This window comes from Astyanax mexicanus, chromosome 4 (genome assembly GCF_023375975.1).
Source record: "Astyanax mexicanus isolate ESR-SI-001 chromosome 4, AstMex3_surface, whole genome shotgun sequence".
NCBI lineage: Eukaryota > Metazoa > Chordata > Actinopteri > Characiformes > Acestrorhamphidae > Astyanax > Astyanax mexicanus.
This window is the reverse complement of record NC_064411.1, coordinates 1,450,187-1,475,063: the sequence shown is the minus strand read 5'-3', so window position 1 is coordinate 1,475,063 and position 24,877 is coordinate 1,450,187. Positions and strand designations below refer to the sequence as shown.

General features: G+C 37.8%; 1 protein-coding gene across 11 annotated transcripts in view; it reads right to left on the bottom strand.

Annotated features, from left to right (window-relative positions):
* svilb (supervillin b) overlaps nucleotides 1-24,511 on the bottom strand; it is a 91,584-nt gene extending 67,073 nt beyond the window's left edge. For 6 of the 11 annotated variants that reach the window (XM_049476881.1, XM_049476885.1, XM_049476882.1 and 3 more), the window contains exon 1: nucleotides 6,930-7,149. In XM_049476881.1, the coding sequence (XP_049332838.1) occupies nucleotides 6,930-6,987 (58 nt within the window). In that variant the 5' untranslated portion in view covers nucleotides 6,988-7,149. Of the gene's footprint in view, nucleotides 1-6,929; nucleotides 7,150-24,484 lie in introns of those variants that run through there. The other 5 variants (XM_049476887.1, XM_049476888.1, XM_049476886.1 and 2 more) reach the window with 3 other exon arrangements.
* Nucleotides 24,512-24,877: the final 366 nt, after the last annotated feature.

The window sequence follows — 24,877 nt, the reverse complement described above, 5'->3', positions numbered from 1 at the left end:
GAAAATAAATACCCTGAATGATTGTGATCGGCGATCACTTAAACGTTTGGTGAAATTAATCAAATGGAAGAAAAACAACAGTGCTAGAACATAGGGATATGTTGTTTAATAGGGAAAGTAAGAGCTTTACCACATGAATGAAAAAAGAAATTAAAGGGACTAAACAGCTTCAAGAAAAGCCCTAATCAGTGAGAGTAACCAGATAAAACAGCATAGATTGTATAGATTGGACTCTGGAGCAATGGAGGCCATGTGAAGGTCTGATAATATTAATTTATAATGCATTATAAAGTGTTGTTGCACACTAAGTAAAATGACAGTGGTCCATCAAGAACATATATTAAAAGTGAGAGATATATCATGTTTTAATCCGGAAGTACAATTTAGGATGCATTAAAATATGTTACATATTGTTATAAATGTTTATAACCATGTTTATAATGCTTAATTAATGCCATGTTTATGTTATGCACTATAAATTATTATAAAATTATACATCATAAGCTGTGATTACAGTATGTTAGAAATTAAATATGATAATAAAACAGTGTATATGTATTATTAATATTCTACTCCCATGATGAAAGCCTGTCAGGCTAGTTTGCGAGTGCAAACATGTTATAGTCACTCTGTGTGTAATACATCTATATAATATATGAGTTTCACATTGAAAATACCTTTTCAATGATATTGTAATTTTTCTAGATGCACTAGTATATTATATATGAACTAAATTATATTAATAATGCACTCTGACCAGTATCATTATAATTATTTATTTATTATTCATTATATATTTATTATTTATATTTATTATTATAGTATCCTGGTTATATTTAGGAAACCATTACTATGACCATATAAAATCACAGGAAACAAATATTAAAAAGGCAGGACAGGAGAACTTTATATTATTTATTAATTATTTGTTATATATTTATTATTTATAATTATTATTATAGTATCCCGGTTATATTTAGTGAAATCATTACTAATCACGATATTAATCACAGGAAACAAATATTAAAAAGGCAGCACAGAAAAACTTTATATTAATTATTAATTATTTATTTTATATTTATTAATAATTTATTATATGTTTATTATTTATAATTATCATCGTAGTATCCCGGTTATATTTAGTGAAATCATTACTAATCACGATATAAATCACAGGAAACAAATATTAAAAAGGCAGCACAGAAAAACTTTATATTAATTATTAATTATTTATTATATATTTACTATATATTTATTATTTATAATTATCATCATTATAGTATCCTGGTTATATTTAGTGAAATCATTACTAATCACCATAAAAATAAAAGGAAACGAATATTAAAAAGGCAGCACCAGAAGAACTTTATATTACGTATTAATAATTTATTATATATTTATTAATGATTCATTATATATTTATTATTTATAATTATCATCATTATAGTATACCGGTTATATTTAGTGCAATCATTACTAATCACAATAAAAAATCACAGGAAACAAATATTAAAAAGGCAGCACAGAAGAACATTATATCATTTATTATATATTTATAATATATGTATTATTTATAATTATCATCATTAAAGTATCCTGCTTATATTTCGTGAAATCTTTACTAATCACTATAAAAATCACAGGAAACAAATATTAAAATGGCAGCACAGGAGAACGTTTTCACACGTTTAATTAATAAAAACTGTTTTTGTTATAAAATAAGGCATATCTGCCCCTGAGTGCACATTCAGCTTTATAAACGCAGGGCACAGAGAGGAAACGCAGTAAATCAACTAAATTTCAATGAGCATTTCTCCTCCTGGCTGCGTTCCAACCGTTTAAAACCGTCATAAAGATCTGTGTCGGTGTCGGCGTGTTGAGTTTCTGTCTTTTCAGGCTTTTATTAGACTGAGGCTCCGAACTAAAACTGAGCCGCGGAGCAGCGCAGCTAAAAACATGCGTCACGCAGCTCCTACAACCTGCAACCATACCTATAACACAGGGCTGTCACTAAAATCAGCTACATTATACAGCTCCTACAACCTGCAACCATACCTATAACACAGGGCTGTCACTAAAATCAGCTTTATTATACAGCTCCTACAACCTGCAACCATACCTATAACACAGGGCTGTCACTAAAATCAGCTACATTATACAGCTCCTTAAACCTGCAACCACCCTCTATATCATACCTATAACACAGGGCTGTCACTAAAATCAACTTTATTATACAGCTCCTACAACCTGCAACCACCCTCTATATCATACCTATAACACAGGGCTGTCACTAAAATCAGCTACATTATACAGCTCCTACAACCTGCAACCACCCTCTATATCATACCTATAACACAGGGCTGTCGCTAAAATCAGCTTTATTATACAGCTCCTACAACCTGCAACCTCCCTCTATATCATACCTATAACACAGGGCTGTCACTAAAATCAACTTTATTATACAGCCTATACAACTTGCAACCACCCTCTATATCATACCTATAACACAGGGCTGTCACTAAAATCAGCTTTATTATACAGCTTTTACCATAAAAATCACATCATATTACACGTTGTTCTGATCTTATGGAGAATATCCTTAGTATGACAAAAAAGCATTAGCATTGCTATGTATCTGTGGTGGTTGCTATAGTGTTGCTAAGCAGTTGCTAAGTGGTTGCTAAGGCGTTGCTAGGTAGTTGCTAAGGCGTTGCTAGGTGGTTGCTAAGGCCTTGCTATGGTATTTGTGGTGGTTGCAATGTGTTGCTAAGCAGTTGCTAGGTGGTTGCTAAGGTGTTGCTATGGTATCTGTGGTGGTTGCTAAGGTGTTGCTAGCTGGTTGCTAAGGCGTTGCTAGGGTATCTGTGGTGGTTGCTATGGTGTTGCTAAGCAGTTGCAAGGTGGTTGCTAAGGTGTTGCTATGGTGTATGTGGTCGTTGCATAGTTGTCGCTAAGCAGTTGCTCGGTGGTTCCTAAGGTGTTGCCAGGTGGTTGCTAAGGCGTTGCTATGGTGTTGCTATTGTATTTGTAGTGATTGCAATGTTATTGCTAGCTGCTTGTTAGGTGGATGCTAAGGCATTGCTATGGTGTTGCTAAGCAGTTGCTAGGTGGTTGCTGAGGCATTGGTGTGTGGTTGCTAAGGTGTTGCGAGGTGATTGCGAACGCGTTGCTATGGAATGTGTGGTGGTTGCTATGGTGTTGCTAAGCAGTTGCTAGGTGGCTGCTAAGGCGTTGCTATGGTATCTGTGGTGGTTGCTAAGGTGTTGCTAGCTGGTTGCCAGGTGCTTGCTAAGGCGTTGCTATGGTATCTGTGGTGGTTGCTATGGTGTTGCTAAGCAGTTGGTAGGTGGTTGCTAAGGTGTTGCCAAGTGGTTGCTAAGGCATTGCTATGGTATTTGTGGTTTTTAAATTTGAGTAAAATGAACATTGTTGTTTTTATTCTATAAACTACAGACAACATTTCTCCCAAATAAAAATATTCTCATTTAGAGCGTTTATTTATATTTATAAAAACGGATGAAATAACAAAAAGATGCAGAACTTTCAGACCTCAAATAATGCAAAGAAAACAAGCTTGCCATCAGCTGCCGGAGCCCTGAGAGAGCACAGTTGGTCTTGCTCTCTCTCTGGGTGGGTACAGTACAGTAGATGGCGCTCTTTCTTTCTCCTCATCACTCTCTAGGGTGATGTGGATCAGCACAAGGCTGCGTCTGTGAGCTGATGTATCAGAACCGAGTTGCTGCAAAAGTGGTTCGAAAAGAGATGGAGTCTGACTTCACATGAATCGGAGGAGGCATGTGCTAGTCTTTTTTACCCTCCTGGTGTTGGAGCATCACTAGTGATAGGGGCAAAATATCAAATAAATGACCTCAATGGCAAACGTTAAAGTGGGGATCAGACCCACAAACCTAAACCCATTAAGCTCCGCCGGTTCTGCAGACCTTCAGTCCAACATTTTAGTGCTTCTCTGCTTTAACTCAAAAAGCTGGTTAATTAGTCAAATCTAAACAGTAAACTGTAGAGGTCAGGGGTCTCCAAGACCAAGCCCAAGATATAGTACTGGGTTGTATGACCACAAATATATATCACGTATACCACTGTGTTTTGTTTTATTTATTGTTTGCATGACTGAGCTTTATTATAGGTTTGTTTATTTGATTTGATTTACTCTACTGTTAGGAGTACATATAATATAAAACACTAATGCTTTAAACTAAGGCTTTGATTAGTATTAGTATTACTTTGTCCCAATATATATATATAATACATATGAAGAAATCAGACTTTATTATCAGAAAAACAGCTGAAGAATATAGTTAAAAAGAGATGCACTAACAAATTTAACACTTTACCAAGGCTTCCTTTATAAAAATAGCTCCATAAGCACTATAAACAGATCTAAAATACTCAATGTTTAAGTATTCAAATATATATTTCTCAAAAGTTCTATTGCACAAGTAATACACGAGTTTAATTTCAATTTACTATATATGTTATAATAGCATATATCTATCTATCGTTAATAATTTGGTCCCACAATGAAAGTCTGATCAAAACATTATAACTGATTATAACTAATATTATACTCAAGACAAGAATAATTTGAGTGGTTAAAAATATATTTTAGGATTATTGAGGGTGTGTTTATAAGTTGGAAGCCTTTTTTAAGTGTATAGCCATGTTTTAATGCCTTATGAATGCATTATAATGTGTGTTATTTTACTCAGATAAAAACACTCATATAGTGAGGAACAGCAGCAGGAGCTCGTCAGATAAAGTGCTGTTCTCATTTTTATCTCCAGGCAGGACGGATTGAGGCTAACTTTTATGAGCTGTATGTGCTCTTCTTTGGAGGTGCTATTCTACACAGCGCTCCACAGCGCCTCTAGTGGTATGGAGGTATGTACAAAATGCATCCCAAGCACTAGCAAGAACTCTACTCTACAGAAACTCCACTAATACTCTGCAGAACTCTACAGGAAGAGAAGAAACGAGGTAAAGCAGCAGCAGGAGGAGGATGAGATCTCAGGGTAAAATCAGCTGATGCAGTGCAGAGGAGATCACTCTGCCAGAAGCTGCAGGATGCTGACGGCTACAAACGCTCGGCCAGCGCTGGAGGAACGAGGGATTTTCTAAAAATACAGAGAGGAACCAGGTGGAAAATAGATCTCTCTAAAAGAGCCTCCTCCTTCTAAAGAGTCAGACACACTCTTCAGCAACATTCAAACAGGAGAGGAGGAAGATCTTCCCATAATCACAATCATCATCATCATCATCATCATCATCTTAACACGATGCTAACGTGCTATATCTGGAGAGTTAAAACAACTATAGCATTAAGAGCTCTGTGCTTAAATTCAATCACAATCAAACATTTTAACCCTGAATTAACAGCATTAAAACCATTCTGACTGAGGAAAAAAACATGGAATAGAAAAAGATCACACTAAAACGCTGCAAACAAGTTGGAAAAAAGCCAAACACAAAATGCACTAAAGTGCAAAAACAACCAAAGGCTGCAAAAAGTAGAAAAATGTGAAAAATAATTTAGCTAAATTAAAAAAGGCAACAGGATTTTTCAAATAACTGACAAACGATTATAATGAAGAAAGTTATTAGAAAATATATATATTTTTAATTCCATACTGTGTAACTTGCTCTGCTCTAAACATTGTTAGTATTGCTTTTTGTTCTTAGATTTCATTACTTACTATTAATTTTGTCAATTTCCTTCTTTTAAATATTTTGTTTTAATCATGCTTAATTCATGTTTTCTTCATGCTTTTTTTCTTATAATTTTTTTTTGTTTTGCATCAAAATAGAATAATGGAGTAATTTCAGTTGATTGCCTTTTTTCCCCACACTCCTCTACTAGATTTAGGAGTAGTCTAAAGAGCAATATTAATATATTATATATATATATATATATATATATATATATATATTGCAATATTATGTAGGGTGGCATAAAATCCTTGGCAACCAAAATTACACCAATAGTGTTGGATAGGCTTGCACGATATATCGTTTAAGCATTGTAAAAGTCATGTTGCAGTGTTTTGATTCTTGGCACAAGAAGTAGTAGATACACAGCGCTGTCTCTGTGTCTGTGTGAGTGACAGGCTGCTGCTGCCTGAGAAGCATGAGGTAACTGCATGGCCGCCATCCACATGGTTGGGCACGTGCTTGTAAACGTGAGCAGGTGTGTAAAGCTGTGCTCCTCAGTCCAGCACAGTTTAGCAGTGCAGATATTTCCAGTTACAGCTGAATTCACACTTTTAATCCCAGAAAAACAAACGCTCTTATTCACCTTTTAAAAAGACATTAAAATGATTATTAAAGGGCAGATTCCTGTTGTTTTGCTGTTTTTCTCGGGTTTTGAGAGCTCGGCACTGACTCAGCTTTTAATTGGTCCGGACGCGAGACAGCGCACGGTTGAGGGCGGAGCTGGTGACGTCATGTGCCTTGCATTATTTAATATCGCAAAAAAAAAAATTAAGTAAAATTTGCAATGTATTTTTTTTGCATATAGTGCAGCTATTTGTTATAATATTCTTATAATATTGCGATTCTTTGTCAAATCAGTATTTTCCCACCCCTACATGATTTAATAGTTCATCAATCAACATGATACTCAAGTATGTCAATATCTTACTGGGTTGCCAAATATTTGGTACATCCTACATAGTATTGCGATACTATCAGCAGTAGCCTAAAAAAGTAACTAAACAACAACAATTACAAACTGCTCTAAACAAACAAGACTTCCTGCCATCAGTGGAACTTGCCCAGTCATGAACCAGCAACGATCCATCCATTCATCCATCCATTCATCCATCCATCCATCCATCCATCCCTCCATCCATCCCTCCATCCATCCCTCCATCCATCCCTCCATCCATCCCTCCATCCATCCCTCCATCTCTTACCTGGGCTGCACTGAGACACATGGCTGAGGTAGTTGGTAATCCACTGATTCTTCAACATCTTTCAGATTAAACAAGTAAAAAAACAACAGAACAGATGAATGAAGAGTCCAGCTCTTCACACGGGTAAACAGGTCCAGACAGAACGCGACAGAGCGCGAGAGCAAACCAGCGAGAGAGAGAGAGAGAGAGACGGCTGCGAACACTGAACTCAGCCTGATGGAAATGCAGAGCTACGACTCAACCGTACAGAGTTACTCCCAATCTCACACCCAGCGGGGAGGGAGTGAGAGAGAGAGAGAGAGAGAGAGAGAGAGAGAGAGAGAGAGAGAGAGAGAGAGAGAGAGCGAGAGGTGGTAAGGCAGTTCTCAGGCAGTAATCTGATTACAGGCAGAAATTAGCCTGGATGATAAAAGTGGATTGTGGGAGCGAGGTGGATTCCCGGACTTACGACACACACACACACACACACACACACACTTCAGAAGATGTGTGATCACCCTGAGATATGTTAAGTGTGTACATGTCCTTCAACAACACGATCACTTCAACCATCAGACTAAAGATCAGTGTAATCAGAAATCAGGAGCACAGTCTGATTGTTGGTGTCAGAAGGGGCAGAAAACCTCTGTAATAAAATCAAGAGGAAGATGGATGATCACAAACCATCAAACCACCAAACTGAACTGCTTGAATTTTTGCACCAGGAGTAAAGCAGCATAGAGTTATCCAAAAGCAGTGTGTAAGACTGGTGGAGGAGAACATGATGCCAAGATGCATGAAATTAAAACTGTGATTAAAAACCAACCAGGATTATTCCACCAAATATTGATTATTTCTGAACTCTTAAAACTTTATGAATATGAACTTGTTTTCTTTGCATTATTTGAGGTCTGAAAGCTCTGCATCTTTTTTTTTTTATTATTTCTTCCATTTCTCCTCATTTTCTGTAAATAAATGCTCTAAATGAGAATATTGTTATTTGTAATTTGGGAGAAATGTTGTCTGTAGTTTATAGAATAAAACAACAATGTTCATTTTACTCAAACATAAACCTATAAATAGCAAAATCAGAGAAACTGATTCAGAAACTGAAGTGCTCTTTTTATTTTTTACAGAGCTGTAGTTCTTTTTCCCTTAATAAATAAAATCATTATTTAAAAAAATATTTTTATAATTACTCAGGTTGTATTTGTCTGCTATTAAAGATTGTTTGATTATCTGAGAAACGTAAGTATGAGAAAAATGCAAAAATGAAAGAAATATTTAAAGAGGGTAAATACTTTTTCACACCACTGTATATGCACTATACTGTAAAAAAAAAGTGTGATTATATGAATATAATGCGGAATTAAACTAATTTATTCTGATTAAATGTTAATTATTACACTAGCCATCCTAAAGTCACTGTATAAACTTTATCAAAAAATGAAATTAAATAGTGATAATTTAAAATCCCAGCATCTGCAGGAAGATCAGTTCTGCAGGAGGACACTAGATGGCGTAGCAGTGTAGCTCTGATCACAGTACACTGCTGTACAGCAGCTCCAGCAGCTCCATGCCCAGAGTTGGCGGTTTTCCTGCCAAATTGGGCTTATTTGAAAATTTATTTGCGGTTAAAAATTGTATTTTTACTGCAGCTGCCAAAAAACTAAAAAAAAGTGGGTGTTGTCTGGGGTGTTCCGTCAACACGGTGGACAAATGCTTAGAAGTGAAAACTAAAATCAATTTTTGACATTTAGAATGCAGTTCAAAATGAAAAGCCAAGACCAAGGTGAACTTTATATTTTTATTAATTAATTAGCTTTGTTTTTTTTTTTTTTTGATTTGTCTGTGAAATGGCATTGAAATGGGAATTTTTTTAAATTAAAATTTAGTTTTTGTCACATATGACCCATGCTCAATTAAAAAAATAAACTGTAAATGAAGTAAAGAAAGAGAGAGAGAGAGAGAGAGAGAGAGAGAGAGAGAGAGAGAGATAAAAAATAAGTTAAAGAGGAGAGAAGAGAGTTTAGGAGAAGCAAGCACGTTGTTTTGGTACCACTTTAAAATAAGACTACCTTTATAAAGGTTTATAAATGGTTTACAATTAGTTTATTAATGGTTACTAATAAGGTTGTAAATGCCTTAAAAATCATTAATAATCAGTTATAACACAGTTATAACGTAGAAAGAGCAACAGTATAGACGGCAGTGGGTTCACTATCTGGCAAACAACAGGTCATTGTTGACCTTTCTATGTATGTGTTATAACTGATTATTAACGATTTGTATTTTTAAGGCATTTACAACCTAATTAATAATCATTGATAAACTAATTTATAAAACCTTTATAAAGGTACTCTTATTTTAAAGTGGTACCGTTTTTTTTTTCTTTTTCTTTTTTTTGCTAACAACGTTACTATTAAATATTTTGACTGGTATATAAAACTGCTATAAAAGAATTAATAAAACACTGATGTTACAATATTATTAATGACTTTATAATAAATAGCAATACTGATAATAAATCCATGATAAAGAATGTAATGTGTCAAACACTCTTAGTTCTTTTCCCTTTAGCTTGACAGACAGAAGGGCGGGTTTTAGGCTGACTTTGGGCTGGATATTTCGGTTGGACATGGCAACCCTCCTCACGCCTGATACGGAGGAGCTCCTGAACTCCTGAGAATCAGTGGAGTGGAGTTTTCTCTAATTTTACAGCAGGATTTTAAGAGCTTGGCTGAATTTAAGCAGCTTAATTTCCTAATGGAGAACAGCAGCAGATTTAATATGTATTTAATCTGATTTTCATTATAAATAAAAAATAATGTTTCACACATTTAACCAATCTGATTTGTCTCCCACAAGCTGATTAGTAGATTAAGTAATCGAACCTACATTTCCTACAAAAAAATATTTAAGTAAAGATTTCTATAAACTTTCCCTGAAATTCAGATTTTGAGGGACAGAAATGACTAAAAACACATTAGAAAATTAGCTTTAATAAATGATAACTACTTTTCTTTATTTAATAATAAAATAAATATTTTTTTTTCCAATTTAGCCTCAAACCAATAGAAAATTTGACTGATAAACATTACACTGATTGAAACACAACACCTGACAGTCATTCATCACAAGACACATAACAGAAAAACTTATGTTCAACTCATATACAGACGTTTGTAAGTACTATATGTTTATATTGATAACTGGAATCATTTTATTGATCGGAATTAAGAAAGATAATGTGATCTAAATGTTGCCATATGTTTCAGTAGTGCTCATTTCAGACAGTTTTAAATTTACAGGAATGAGAAAACAGCCTGTTCAGTTCTAATGACCATTTTCACAACAGTAAAAACAGGGTGCCATAAGGGTTTATAAGTGGTTTATAAATGGGTGTATTCATTATTATTGATTAGGTTGTAAATGCTTTAAAAACTACTGACAGTTACAACACTTCAATTAAAAATTGAAAAGGTAACAGTGAATCATTGTTTGCTTAGTCATTTAATTCGACATAGTAATTTAGTTTAAATTTAGTAAATATTTAACATACTTACAAATATATTAATATGACAGGTTTATGGAAAACACAAAGTAAGATCAGTATTTAGGAAGATCTGAGGTTTGACAGAAAAATTAGACAATATATTTGACAATATATATATATATATATATACTGTGTTTATATGGCTTTATGTTTAGTCTTCTGAGAAACAGAACATTTTGTTGTCTAGATTACTAAACACCACTGTTTACATAAAACACACACACACACACACACACACAGTCATCTTCCCACCCCCAGTACGCTCCATAGTTGCCCTTAATAAGGCCATGTGTGATCTGATTGGCTGAGAAGCCGGCTGGCCTGTGTTTACTCTGCTGTGGTGTGGAGTCTCGCCACTCCACTTCCACTCTGCTCACCCTGTTCACTGTTAGTGTTCACTCCTCTCACTCCTCTTTACCTCTCTATAAGATCATTACTCCTTCTCCTCCACCCTCTCTTTTCTGCGTTTATCTCCAGAACTTTCCCCCCAGCAGTAAACTCAGCTCCGTCTCAGTGCACATGCTGCCCATTCCCCCCTGCATCACGCTCTCAGACCTAAATAAACAGACCTCTGCGTAATGTGGGATCCCTGCCCGCTCACGTGGACACCTTTAATAAGAGTGAACTGAGGTCAGACCATGATAAACAGATACACACCACTGATACACCTACACTGGAGTAAAACAGAAGATAGAACAGAGAGACTGGGATTACTGGGATTATATACCACAGTTTCTTGGATTATAAGGCCACCGTATTTTTTTAAGGCGCATTAAGCCACACTAGTAAGGATGCCTAAATCGAAGTGAACAAGGGTGACGCCATGTTTCCCTACTAATGGGGAAGAAGCTGGGAGAAGCACCCACACTGTAAAAAATGATGTGCTGGTTTTACTTAAAAATATAGTGCAACGTTTTTGCAAGCTTGTTTTTAAGTGTTACCCACAAATCTTTTTTGATAACTTTTAATTAAAATATTAAACTGATATTACTTAATAATTTGCTTGCAAAAATGTTGCACTATGTTTTTACGTAAACCCATAGAAACATTTTTCGTCATTTTTACAAAAAAAAATTACAGTGAAATTACTTAAAAATAAGGCTGCAAAAATGTTGCACCATATTTTTACGTAGAACCAACAAATATTTTTTAGTCATTTTTAACTAAAATCTTAAACTGACATTACTTAATAATAAGGTTGCAAAAATGTTGCACCATATTTTTACGTAGAACCAACAAATATTTTTTTACTCATTTTTAACAAAAATCTTAAACTGGCAATACTTAATAATACGTTTGCAAAAATGTTGCACCATATTCTTAAATAAAACTAAGAAAAGTTTTTTTGTCCTTTTTTCAAAAAGTCTTAATACTGACAGTACAAAAAAATCACTTTACGCCTTCACATAAAAAAATGTCTTTGTCCAGTGAATAAACTTAATATTAACTTAACTTAATATTGTAAGATGAACATGAGCAAGACAGCAGGTTGAGCAGCTGAACATTAAATATTTAAAAGCAGTTAAAAAAAAAGTCTTAGACCATTTCAAATGAACTCCTTTTTTTTTTTAACAAACAGTCTGTAATTATAGAAATACATGTGTTTTATGCTCATCTGCAAAAACTCTGTAAAACAGTGTAGAAACAAAAATAATATTTTATCCCTTTGTCTCCCTAACCTGCAGGCCAATTACTGAAAAAAAGCATTTTTACAGTCAGTTGAAATAAGTAGATCAGAAAGGTGTTTGTACATAACTTTTTATATTTATTGCACATCAGAATAGAGCAGAATAAAATCCTTTAAAAAAACATTTTTTTTTTATAAAAAAAAAAAGCAAAAGCAAAAAGTAAACAGTTACAGAGAGTGTCACAGGTGTGCTTCGGCACACGTGTAAAAACACTGGCTCTGATTGGCTACCACCTCTGTCCCGCATAACTCGCCACCTGATTGGCTGAGCCCAGACCTCTTTTTTTTCTCAGGCTGAAGCCCATGGAAACGCGCATGCGCAGTTTATCGCTGTAGAACAAAGAGAAACTCCTAAAATAAACCGTTAAAGTTGATAATATTTTTTTCTAAAAGCAGTGCTCGGATATGAGGATTACTGGAGACTGGACTGATGGATGTTGTGATGTTTGGAGGGGTTCTGAAGCCCGGACTCTGAGGCACGCGCTGATATTCTCTGTTTGCGTGTGAGGGGTGTCCTGTAGTAACCCCAGGCGGATCAAAGAGCGTGTTCACAGACCGAACCGTCTAACGCACTCTTATTCAGGAACCGTACATCCGACAGTAAAACGGTTTGCAGCTCCGTAATCCTGAGAGTCAGCAGGCTGTCACTGATATATTGAGCCTGTAATTATTCATAAACACAGCCAGATATTAATTATTATATTTATCTGGCCCGCCGTCGGGCCAGGGCGTGTTAAGAGCGTGTCAAGTTCAACAGGTGTTACACCGAGAACTGTCACCTGTTTAGACCTGGAGTCACAGATCTCTATAGGTCACAGTTCATGGTGAAACACCTGTTACTACTCACTAGCCTGGGCAGGGGTCCGCTCGAATTACTGTTATTATATCATTATATAGTAACGCACTGCTTTTAATCACCAGTAACGTCAACGGCGTTGTAACGACAGGAAAAGTAATTCATTATTTTATCCCGTTACTGACAAAATGACATCGTTACCTAACGCCGTTACTTATAACGCTGTTATTCCCAACACTGATAATTATAGAACTAAGTGCACCAAGCTGCTCAGTGAAAAGGAGAATGTAAAAAAGGGGTTGAAGTGGCCAATCATTGTAGCTAACATGCGTTAGCCTTATAGCACGCGAACAATACTTTGATTAGCCAGCTAGACCGACTCTGGTCTGGCGTTACTCACCGGGGTCTCTAATGCGGTGCACGCTAACGCGGTGTAAGCATTATAGCACGCTAACGCTGTGTTAGCATTATAGCACGCTAACGCTGTGTTAGCATTACAGCACGCTAACGTGGTGTTAGCATTATAGCACGCTAACGCTGTGTTAGCATTACAGCACGCTAACGCGGTGTTAGCATTACAGCACGCTAACGTGGTGTTAGCATTATAGCACGCTAACGCTGTGTTAGCATTACAGCACGCTAACGCGGTGTTAGCATTACGGCACGCTAAAAATAAGTTGATTAAGCCAGCTAGACCGACTCTGGTCTACTCACCGGGGTCGCTAATGCGGTGTTAGCATGACGGCCCAGCCCGGTTTGTACGCGCCCAGTGCCGGAATAGCCACCCGGGTGGTTAGCCTACGTGCTAGCTAGCTACATTTGCCCTTTCTTTCGGTTTGATGCTTGCCTATAGCTGCAGGCCAACACAGTTCACTGAAGCACCGTGTTTCTAAAACCAACTTAAACTACACAGATAACTCACAACTGTAAATATCTCAAAAATAATCAGTCACTGTGCTCTTACCCATGCAGTCCATGCTCGCTGCCTTCCAAAAGTTCTTCATCAGTGGAGATAAGTACTTGTATCAGTGCCTCGTGGTCTCCCAAGCAGCCTTAAAATATTTAGTTAGGCGTAACAAAATCTTAACATAATACACACTAAAACTATTGGGTTGTACTTATTTTTGTAATTAAGCAAAGTTCAAAAAGTATAATTTTAGGTAAAATCTTCTCATTATAATGAGCAAACATCACTGGGCTCAAATCATGTTGATTTTACTCAAATATTCATGCAATATTTCTCCAAATTTCTAAACAAAATAAACACACAAAATATTGGGTTGTAAATACTGTTTTAATTAAGCATAGTTCAAAAAGTATAATTTTAGGTAAAATCTTCTCATATTAATGAGCAAAGTTTACTGGGCTCAAGAATCGTTTTTTGCAGTGCAAGTAAAGAATCAATAAACCTTTATTTTCACTCGGGAGTACACTGAGGGTGACCCTCATCAAAAACACTTAATGAGAAATTATATATATATATATATATATATATATATATATATATATATATATATATATATATATATATATCCCATTATTATTTCAAAAATCCACACAGGTTAGTGGAGCTAGGTAAAGTCTCTCAGACTCCGACTGCTGATGGAGAAAAGCAGGGATTCCCTAGAAAACCCTCAGAGCCATCCTCAATTGTTTTTTTTTATTAACATATATGTGATATAAAACAAAAAACACAGGTGTGTGGTGCAGTGCATAACACCACTTCCTGCCGGTGAGCTACCATGTGAACCATGTGGGAGACTGGGGTTCAATTCCAGGTCTGGGTGACTGAAGGCTGCGCTACACCATTGGCCCACCTCAGATAAATGTGGTATGTAAATGTGGTCATATCGTATCTGTATCTTGTCTTTAACTTGTTATTTAGGAATGTGGGATGATCTTAAATGCAGCTGTCCAATGAAATTAGCTTCAATAATAATGAACAAGGGTGTTTCCATGTTTTTCGTCTAATGGGGAAGCTGAGGGAAGTGTCAAAGGAAGTAAACAAAACTGTAATTCTTAAAAAATAAAACATTTTATTTTAAAGTTAATCGAGTGCTGGATGTTAATCTACACAGATTTTTCTCCTAAAAATTGTTTATTTGGGTGAGTAGAGCACTTTGTTTATTTACAGTAAGCTTAGATTTACAGTATTTTCAACAGCATGGTTAGCAGCAGCGCTAGCTGCGGTTAGCAGCACTTAGTGCTAGTAAAGGATGCACGATAGCACTACACTGAGGAACCCTGAGCATTTCGGTAAGCCAGGGTGCTAACAGGTAGCTAAGATCCAGCTTTAGCTCAGATTAACATGATTAAGGACTAAGTCTCAAAAACAAGGCTTTCTGAAACTTTTTACCTGTAGTGTATATTTTATTTCTCAACATTTCTTTGGAAAAGTATATTTATTAGACTATAATGTCATTTACTTTTCCCAAAAATCATCAGAGCTCCTTATAATCCGGTGCTCCTTATGTATGAATTCTATCAGTCAGGTATTAAGTAGCAGTAAAGACACTCCACTGAAGTACAGAGTTATACAGGAGTTTCAGTTTAGTTCTCCAGGACCGAGACTGGAGCAGCATTAGCATTAGCCGCTAACTGCAGTGCTAGCTCTTACGCCGTTCAGAGCTGAGTATAATCGGACTGTAGTCCAAGTGTCTAAGCTACGTGGGATGAACCACTAGCTGATAGTGTAGCGCTGTCGGCCAGCATTTACTAGCACTAAGTGATGCTAAACATACTGTTGAAAATATTGGAAATCTACGTTTACTGTAAATAAACTAAAATAAACTTTACTCACCCAAAGAAACAGTTTTCAGGAGAGAAATATGTGCAGATTAACATTCAGCGCTCGATTAACTTGTAATAAATTTTTTTTTTTTTTTAAAGAATTACAGTTTTGTTTACTTATACACTTTCCCCAGCTTCCCCATTAGAAGGGGAAACTTTGCGACACCCTTGTTCCTTATTAGTATCGCTTACAATGCGACTTATAAAATCCAGTGCGCTATAGTCTGTAAAATACGGTACATTTTTAATTGTGTGAAGAAAAAGAGGGGTAGGGTCACTGAATGATTGACCCTGTTCTGCTGCTCTGGCTCTGGGTGTAATATGGGGGTAATGTAGGTAACGTCATCACTCCAGGATTATTCATCCATCTACCCACCCTGATGACAACCCACAACACACACACACACACACACACACACCACCCACTCTGACCAGTCCTGACCTGCCGAAAGCTCATCACAATAAAATAATTACTGATACAGATCTTACTGAACTTAAACATGTTGAAGATGATCATTCCAACATATTCTGACAAATATATAAGTAAAATTTAAGCTAAATCACACAACTTTTCTGGGGCTGCTGTGCTACATGCATGTGCTTCTCACTCGAAAACTAAATACATTTTAACTGGACCTTTAATTAAATGTTTTTATTTCTAGTGTTTCTCCAAATTTAGCTAGACCGATTGTCCCACCCATTCAGCTCTGCTACTCAGCTGTATATCCCCCTTTAATCACTAGTGATGCTCCAACACCAGGAGGGTTGCCAAGTAGCATCACAGCGTGAACGCTCGGAGGAAAGTGCAGCGACTCTGTGGTTCTGATACATCAGCTCACAGATGCAGCCTTGTGCTGATCCACATCACCCTAGAAGTGATGAGGAGAAAGAGAGAGCACCATCTACTTTACAGTACCCACCCAGAGAGAGAGCAAGGACAATTGTGTGTGTGCTCTCTCAGGGCTCCGTCAGCTGATGGCAAGCTGCATGACTGGGATTCGAATCAGCGATTTCCTGATTATAATATATTATATAATATATATTTTTTTTTTAGTGCAAAACCTAGATTACTACAATGGAAATGATGCATGCACTGGCAGAATAGCAATCTTTTTCAGCACTGCATGAATGAAAGTGCCTCAAATATACTGATTTTTTCATGCTTTTCGATGACATGGTCATTGTTTGGTAGAGATTATTCAGATTTTTCCAAACTAAAGTGCTTTTTCTTAACATTTTTTAGCCAAGTTAAAAACATTTGAGAGTCCGATTTTTCGACACTTTTCTATAGTAATTGTTAAACTCACTGTGTTTCTTGCTGTAGAGCTGTTTGAAAATTCCTGCTGAGGTTGAGGATGGAGGAGGAGCTGGACTGATCTCCCAGTAGCTCTGACTTTATTAGGGCAGACTCTCGCGCAGACACACTCTCGCGCAGACACACTCTCGCCCAGACACACTCTCGCCCAGACACACTCTCGCGCAGACACACTCTCGCGCAGACACACTCTCGCGCAGACACACTCTCGCGCAGGCTGCAGTGTGTTTAACCTGCAGGCCACAGGCTGAGATAAAGCAGAGAGATGTTCTTCACACTCTCAGGAGCTGAACACCCTGCAGGACTGATCCCCCGAGCTCACGACGAGTTCACACTCACTATACTGAAGAGCTCACTACTACCAGATTAGATTAGCATAAATAATAACACTTCACAATGCAGCAGTGCTGCACCACACACACACACACACACCAGTACAGGAGATACTCTCTTACATTTACAGTGGTATTAAAAAAATCATTGGTTGTTCAGATCAGTAATGTCAGTTAAATATATCATATATCAGAGGAACACAGTGATATTTGAGAAGTAAAATTAAGTTTATAGGATTTACAGAAAGTCTGCAATAACTCTTTAAACTCCTGATCCTCCACTTCCTCCCACTCCTCCACTTCCTCCTGCTCCTACACTTCATCCTGCTCTGCCAATTCTTCCCACCCCACCCATTCCTATTGTTCCTTCACACCTCTCACTCCTCCACTTCCTTCCACTCCTCCACTTCTTCCTGCTCCTACACTTCCTCCTGCTCCTCCTCACTTCCTGTTCCTCTACTTCCTCACAATTCCTGTTCTTTCACACCTCCTGCTCCCTCCACTTCATCCTGTTCCCCACTTCATCCTGCTTTTTCTATATCTCCCCCACTTCCTCCTGCTCCTCCACTTCCTCCTGGTCCCCCAGACCCTGCTGCTCCTTCACTTCCTCCTGCTCCCCAGACCCTGCTGCTCCCCCACTTCCTCCTGCTCCTCCACTTTCTCCTGCTCCCCCAGACCCTGCTGCTCCCCCACTTCCTCCTGCTCCTCCACTTTCTCCTGCTCCTCCACTTCCTCCTGGTCCCCCAGACCCTGCTGCTCCTTCACTTCCTCCTGCTCCTTCACTTCCTCCTGCTCCTTCACTTCCTCCTGCTCCCCCAGACCCTGCTGCTCCTCCACTTTCTCCTGCTCCTCCACTTCCTCCTGCTCCCCCAGACCCTGCTGCTCCTCCACTTCCTCCTGCTCATTCACTTCCTCCTGCTCCCCAGACCCTGCTGCTCCCCCACTTCCTCCTGCTCCTCCACTTCCTCCTGCTCCCCCAGACCCTGCTGCTCCCCCACTTCCTCCTGCTCCTCCACTTCCTCCTGGTCCCCCAGACCCTGCTGCTCCTTCACTTCCTCCTGCTCCTTCACTTCCTCCTGCTCCCCCAGACCCTGCTGCTCCTCCACTTCCTCCTGCTCCTCCACTTTCTCCTGCTCCTCCACTTCCTCCTGCTCCCCCAGACCCTGCTGCTCCTCCACTTCCTCCTGCTCATTCACTTCCTCCTGCTCCTCCAGACCACCTACTACCCCACTTCCTCCTTCTCCCACACCTCATCCAACACTGGAAAAATACAGAGCCACAGAAATACAGGCAGAAGTCAGAGAACCTGATTGAGAGCAGGGCTGTGAGGCAGCAGATCAAGCCCTTAATTTAACTCCTACTCTATTGTGCAGCTCCCCATAACACCAAAACTTTAAATTATATACACAGTGAGAGAGTGTGGAGTGTCTATAAATGATGTACAACAGCGCACACAGTCTCACTTTTACACTGGGAGTTTATAAAACAGGATTAGGACTAAATATATTGTTCGGTTTACAATGTCCATACATTACTGATACACAAGATCAAAATTTAAAGTGTTTAATGAAATATAGAAGCAAATTGTTGTAAAACTGACCAATAATTCCTTTTATTTGAGCTAAACTGCTGATGAGGTGCAATTTAATCTGATTTATTAGCCAGAGAACGCTAATTACCACAGCTATGAACAAAAACCGTCTCTGCTGCTGCTCCATGCTGAGTGCTCTGTGCAGCGTTCACTGTGCTGCACGTACCATGAAAAACACACTGAAACACAGAATCTTCTCACTATATTTACTTTATTACTCCTGCGCCAGACAGCTCCGACAGAGGAGACTCTGATGTGCTCGTGTGGTTTAATGGTGCACATTTTGGTGCGTATAGGTTTTTATACCTGTGTGAAAACAAACCAAACAGAGGGAGAAACTGAAGCTCCAAATAAACAAACTCATCAACTGATCCGGATCATAGAAACTTTCACAACTACAGGAGTGAAAACGCTCTTTTATACAGTGTCTGTGCTGGATCTGGATCTGTGCGGAACAGAACCGGGCTGATCTGGGTTCAGGAGGGTTAAACACAGGCTGAGGGTTTGACTGTGTTTTGACAGCGAGGGCAGGTGCAGCCAACCCAACAGCTGCAGTACCAGAGCCTGGCCAAGAGCCACACACACACACACACACACACACACACTTTAACACAGGCATTCAACACTCCAGACTATATAACACACAAAACCACTGAACAGACTGCATACCATTTCTACCCACAATCCCACAGGTCACTCAGCTCAGACTATGATTATAATATCATTTTAAAGTTATTTTATTTCAGTAATTCAGTTTAAAATGTGAAACTCATATATTATATAGATGTATTAAACACACAGTGATCTAGTTTAAGCGTTTATTTCTTTTATTATTGATGATTATGAAGCTTACAGCCAATGAAAACCCAAAAATCTCAGAATCTCAGTCTCAGAAAATTAGAATATTCTATAATAAGACCAATTGGAACTTTTGGTATGCAGTGTGGGCAGTGTGCCAAGTCCTGCTGGAAAATGAAATCTGCATCTCTATATAAGTTGTTTTCAGCAGAGGGAAGCTGTAAGATATGAAGCACTGACTTTAGACTTGATAATAAAACACAGTGGACCAACACCAGCAGATGACAGACATGACTCTCCAAACCATCACTGATCATCAGTAAATTTTACATTTCATTTAAAGTAAATCAAGGGATCAGAGTCTGGAGGAAGAGTGGAGAGACACACTGTCCAAACTGCTCGAGGTCTAGTGTGAAGTTTCCACCAATCAGTGATGGTTTGGAGAGACAAGACATCTGCTGGTGTTGATCCACTGTGTTTTTTTATCAGTGGCACATCTGACTTTTATATTTTTAATGAGTCATGATCATTAAAGTACGTACAGTATCTCAGCACACATCTGCTAAACGTGTGAACCGTGGCGGGTTATTGGCTTAGGCCATAAGTCAGAGGGCAGCTCCAGGCCGGGGTTAGGGTTTCACCCACTGAGGTTACTGAGTTCTACCCAGCCTCAAATTCAATCAGGAGATATCTTCAGAAACACAGACTTACAGATTAATTACAGAGCAGTACGGGTACAACAGATTACGGTGCTGGTGATTCTGTATCTACTGTAACTGTAGATTAATTACAGAGCAGTACGGGTACAACAGATTACAGTGCTGGTGATTCTGTATCTACTGTAACTGTAGATTAATTACAGAGCAGTACGGGTACAACAGATTACGCTGCTGGTGATTCTGTATCTACTGTAACTGTAGATTAATTACAGAGCAGTACGGGTACAACAGATTACAGTGCTGGTGATTCTGTATCTACTGTAACTGTAGATTAATTACAGAGCAGTATGGGTACAACAGATTACGGTGCTGGTGATTCTGTATCTACTGTAACTGTAGATTAATTACAGAGCAGTATGGGTACAACAGATTACGGTGCTGGTGATTCTGTATCTACTGTAACTGTAGATTAATTACAGAGCAGTACGGGTACAACAGATTACGGTGCTGGTGATTCTGTATCTACTGTAACTGTAGATTAATTACAGAGCAGTATGGGTACAACAGATTACAGTGCTGGTGATTCTGTATCTACTGTAACTGTAGGTTAATTACAGAGCAGTACGGGTACAACAGATTACAGTGCTGGTGATTCTGTATCTACTGTAACTGTAGATTAATTACAGAGCAGTACAGGTACAACAGATTACAGTGCTGGTGATTCTGTATCTACTGTAACTGTAGATTAATTACAGAGCAGTACGGGTACAACAGATTACGGTGCTGGTGATTCTGTATCTACTGTAACTGTAGATTAATTACAGAGCAGTACGGGTACAACAGATTACAGTGCTGGTGATTCTGTATCTACTGTAACTGTAGATTAATTACAGAGCAGTACAGGTACAACAGATTACAGTGCTGGTGATTCTGTATCTACTGTAACTGTAGATTAATTACAGAGCAGTATGGGTACAACAGATCACAGTGCTGGTGATTCTGTATCTACTGTAACTGTAGATTAATTACAGAGCAGTACGGGTACAACAGATTACAGTGCTGGTGATTCTGTATCTACTGTAACTGTAGATTAATTACAGAGCTATCCAGGAGCTCCTCCTCAGCTCCACCCACCATCCTTTAACCTACAGAAGCACAGAAGTGGTGGACCTACTTCCACTGGGTGTATGAACAGCAGATGTTCTGTACAAACTAGCTGAAGTATCAATAATGAAGCACTTGTGAAAAGTACACGTTTGTAAATAACAGGTTGTACAATGAAACTGAAACACCTGGTTTTAGAGCACAATAATTGATTGTGGTGACGGACAGTTCTGGTGGAAACAGGAGAGTTGAGGTGCACATTGAATTCTGTGTGATTTGATCAGCCCTTTCAGACAGCTTCCTCTTACAGCGTCCACAGTTAATCCTGTTGGATGTGGTTGGTTCTTCTTGGTGGTATGCTGACATTACCCTGGATACCGTGGCTCTTGATGCATCACAAAGATTTGCTGTCTTGGTCACAGATGCTCCAGCAAGACGTGCACCAACAATTTGTCCTCTTTTGAATCCCATAATGTTGTGTGCATTGCAATATTTAGAGCAGAACTGTGTTGAGTGTTCTTACCCTGCTAATTGAACCTTCACACTCTGCTCTTACTGGTGCAATAATGTGCAATTAATGAAGATTGAACACCAGGCTGCTCCAATTTAGACATGAAACCAAAAATCCCACACTAAAATGATGACAGGTGTTTCAGTTTCATTGATCAACCCCTGTTAATGTGTCGGCTAAATGCCTGATTAAAAATGGATATTTAATTTATTAGATTAATTTTGTACATACAGTATTTATTCGTGTGATGATCCTCGTGGTGTATCTCTCTCTGTATCTCAGTGTAAACAGACTGAGTGTTCCAGGTTCAGCAGAGCGGTGGGGTTCAGTTACACCAGACCCTTCCTCACAAGATCAAACCTTCATCAGACTCAGAAACATCTAACCTTTACGTTTACGAGTCAACCAGAAACATCCAGAAACACCAGACTAGAGCATGGTGTCGCAACTCCACATCTACACCATCTACTGCAGATACAGCTCAAACTATCCTAGTTTAACTAGGAGTGTAAAAAATATCATTATGAAGAAGTTTAGCAAGATTTTATCAATTTCTAAAAACACTGTATAAAACACTGATTATTAACCATTAGTTCACATATAAAGATTGAGGACAGACAGTGAATTATTCAGTGTTGTGTTTAAACTCCACCCACGAGCTATATCATATAAAACACTAAAACTTTAAATTAAGGCTTTGATTACTATGGGTTTACTTTGTCCCACAAAATATATACCACAATATATGAAGAAAATAAGCTGAAAAAGGTTAAAATAAAATTAGACCTTAAAAAGAGACACGCCAACGACTTTAACACGGCTTCCTTTTTAAATAGTTCCATAAACACTGTAAAAAATCCTAAAGTACTCAAAACGTAAGTGTTAAATTTCCAAAAATATATATTTCTCAAAAGCTCTATTGCACAAGAAATACAAGTTTAATATCAATTTACAGTATGCTATTATTTCTGATTCCGTGATTCCGAACAGTTTCACGGTACTTCACGGTATTTTAATTATTATTTTTTATTTTTATTATTTGTATGACTGGGCTTTAATATAGGTTTGTGATTTACTCTGCTGTTAGGAGTACGTATATTATAAAACATTAAGGCTTTTAATTAAGGCTTTGATTAGTATTGGTTTTGCTTTGCCCAACAAAAGATATATAAACAACATATGAAGAAATCACAGGTCATTATCAGAAAACACAGCTGAAAAATGTAAACAATAGACTTTAAAAAAAGAGATACGCCTTTAACAACTTTAAACACAACTTCCTTTACAAAACTAAATATATTAAATATTTCCATGAACACTATAAACAGACCTAAAATACTCAAACTTTAAGTACACAAAAATGTGGCTTGATTGCGCATGAATTATTGCTGTTTACTGCTGTTTTTCTATTTTACTCAGATAAAAACACTCATACAGTGAGAAACAGCAGCAGGAGCTCCTCAGATAAAGTGATGTTCTCATTTTTTATGATAAATAGATAGCATTAGTTACTTTGGTTGCTTTGGTGGTGCTGCTCTACACAGTGCTCCACAGCGTCTCTAGTGGTATGGAGGTGTGTAAAAAAAGTGCATACCGGTTTTAATTTCCCCCTTTCGGTATACAAGATGAACCGGTATACCAACCAGCATTACTATACTACTGTATTTCTGCTTATTATCAGAACAGAAACAGGACAAGAAGTATGGCGTCAAAATAGGGTCAAATGTATTGAAAATCAAAAAGTATAATCCATAACCAAGAATTTTAAATGTAAAAACGAGAGGACTACTTTTTCCATCAGCCAATGACAGGCTAGTCCACTACCCACCCGTAAAAACAGGGTCAAAACTAAATGCTAGAAAATTTTCTAACTAAAAGCGAGACAGAGAGAAGCGTAACTGTGAAAAAAAATGACTTTTTTATGAAGGTAAAACACAAAACAGAAAATTAATTTTTTAATATTAATTATACCACAGTTAGTCCCGACCCTGCAATGTGATTGGTTAAGAGGCGTTCTATGAGTGCCGTTATCAGCCGGTAATTCAGAAACACACTGTTATAATATAATCGAGGTACAGTAGGAACCATGTTCAGAAAGCAGAAGCTGAGGACCTCAGAATCCCATGTCTGTGATTGGTCAGAATATTTTTTTTTTCCAGCCAATCAGTATTAGGTTGCCATGTTTCACACCACATATCACAGACTCCCATTAGTAATGAATAGTCTCCTTTTTATCTATCGCCTGCCAGTGTGAACATATAGTGAATATCTGATCTATACCCTAAAGCTCTGAGAGCTATAGAATCATATTTCACAACAGAACCTTCAAAACAACATAAAGAACATCCCTATTTATCATTTATTATAAAACTGGTTTGATTCTCTCAATAAGAATACAGGAGTAGAGACAGTAGAGTAAAGAGATGCACAGACTCACCGTCTCCGGTTCTGTCCAGAAGAGGCGGGGCTTAGCCTCACCTGGACCAGGTAAGACAGGAGGAAGTTCTAATCTGATCTCTTTGATAGAATAAAAGTTTATTCCTTGAGTATTCCTTATTAAATTACAATAAATCCAGGAAATGAAGGTCCGTTAATGTACGTCCAAAAACGCAAAAGCAAAAACTCTAAAGCTAATAAATCCAGGAGAGAGGAGTGTAGGATCAGGGGGAAGGAGGAAGAGGAAGGGAAGGAAAGGGGTGTAGGGAAAAGGGAAGGAAGGAAGGAAGGAAGGAAGGAGGGAAGGGGATGGAGGAAAACCGGTAGAATATAATGAATATTAAAGGACGAGTCAATGAAAAGAAGAGCAACAAAACCAGCTGAAAAAGTCCAG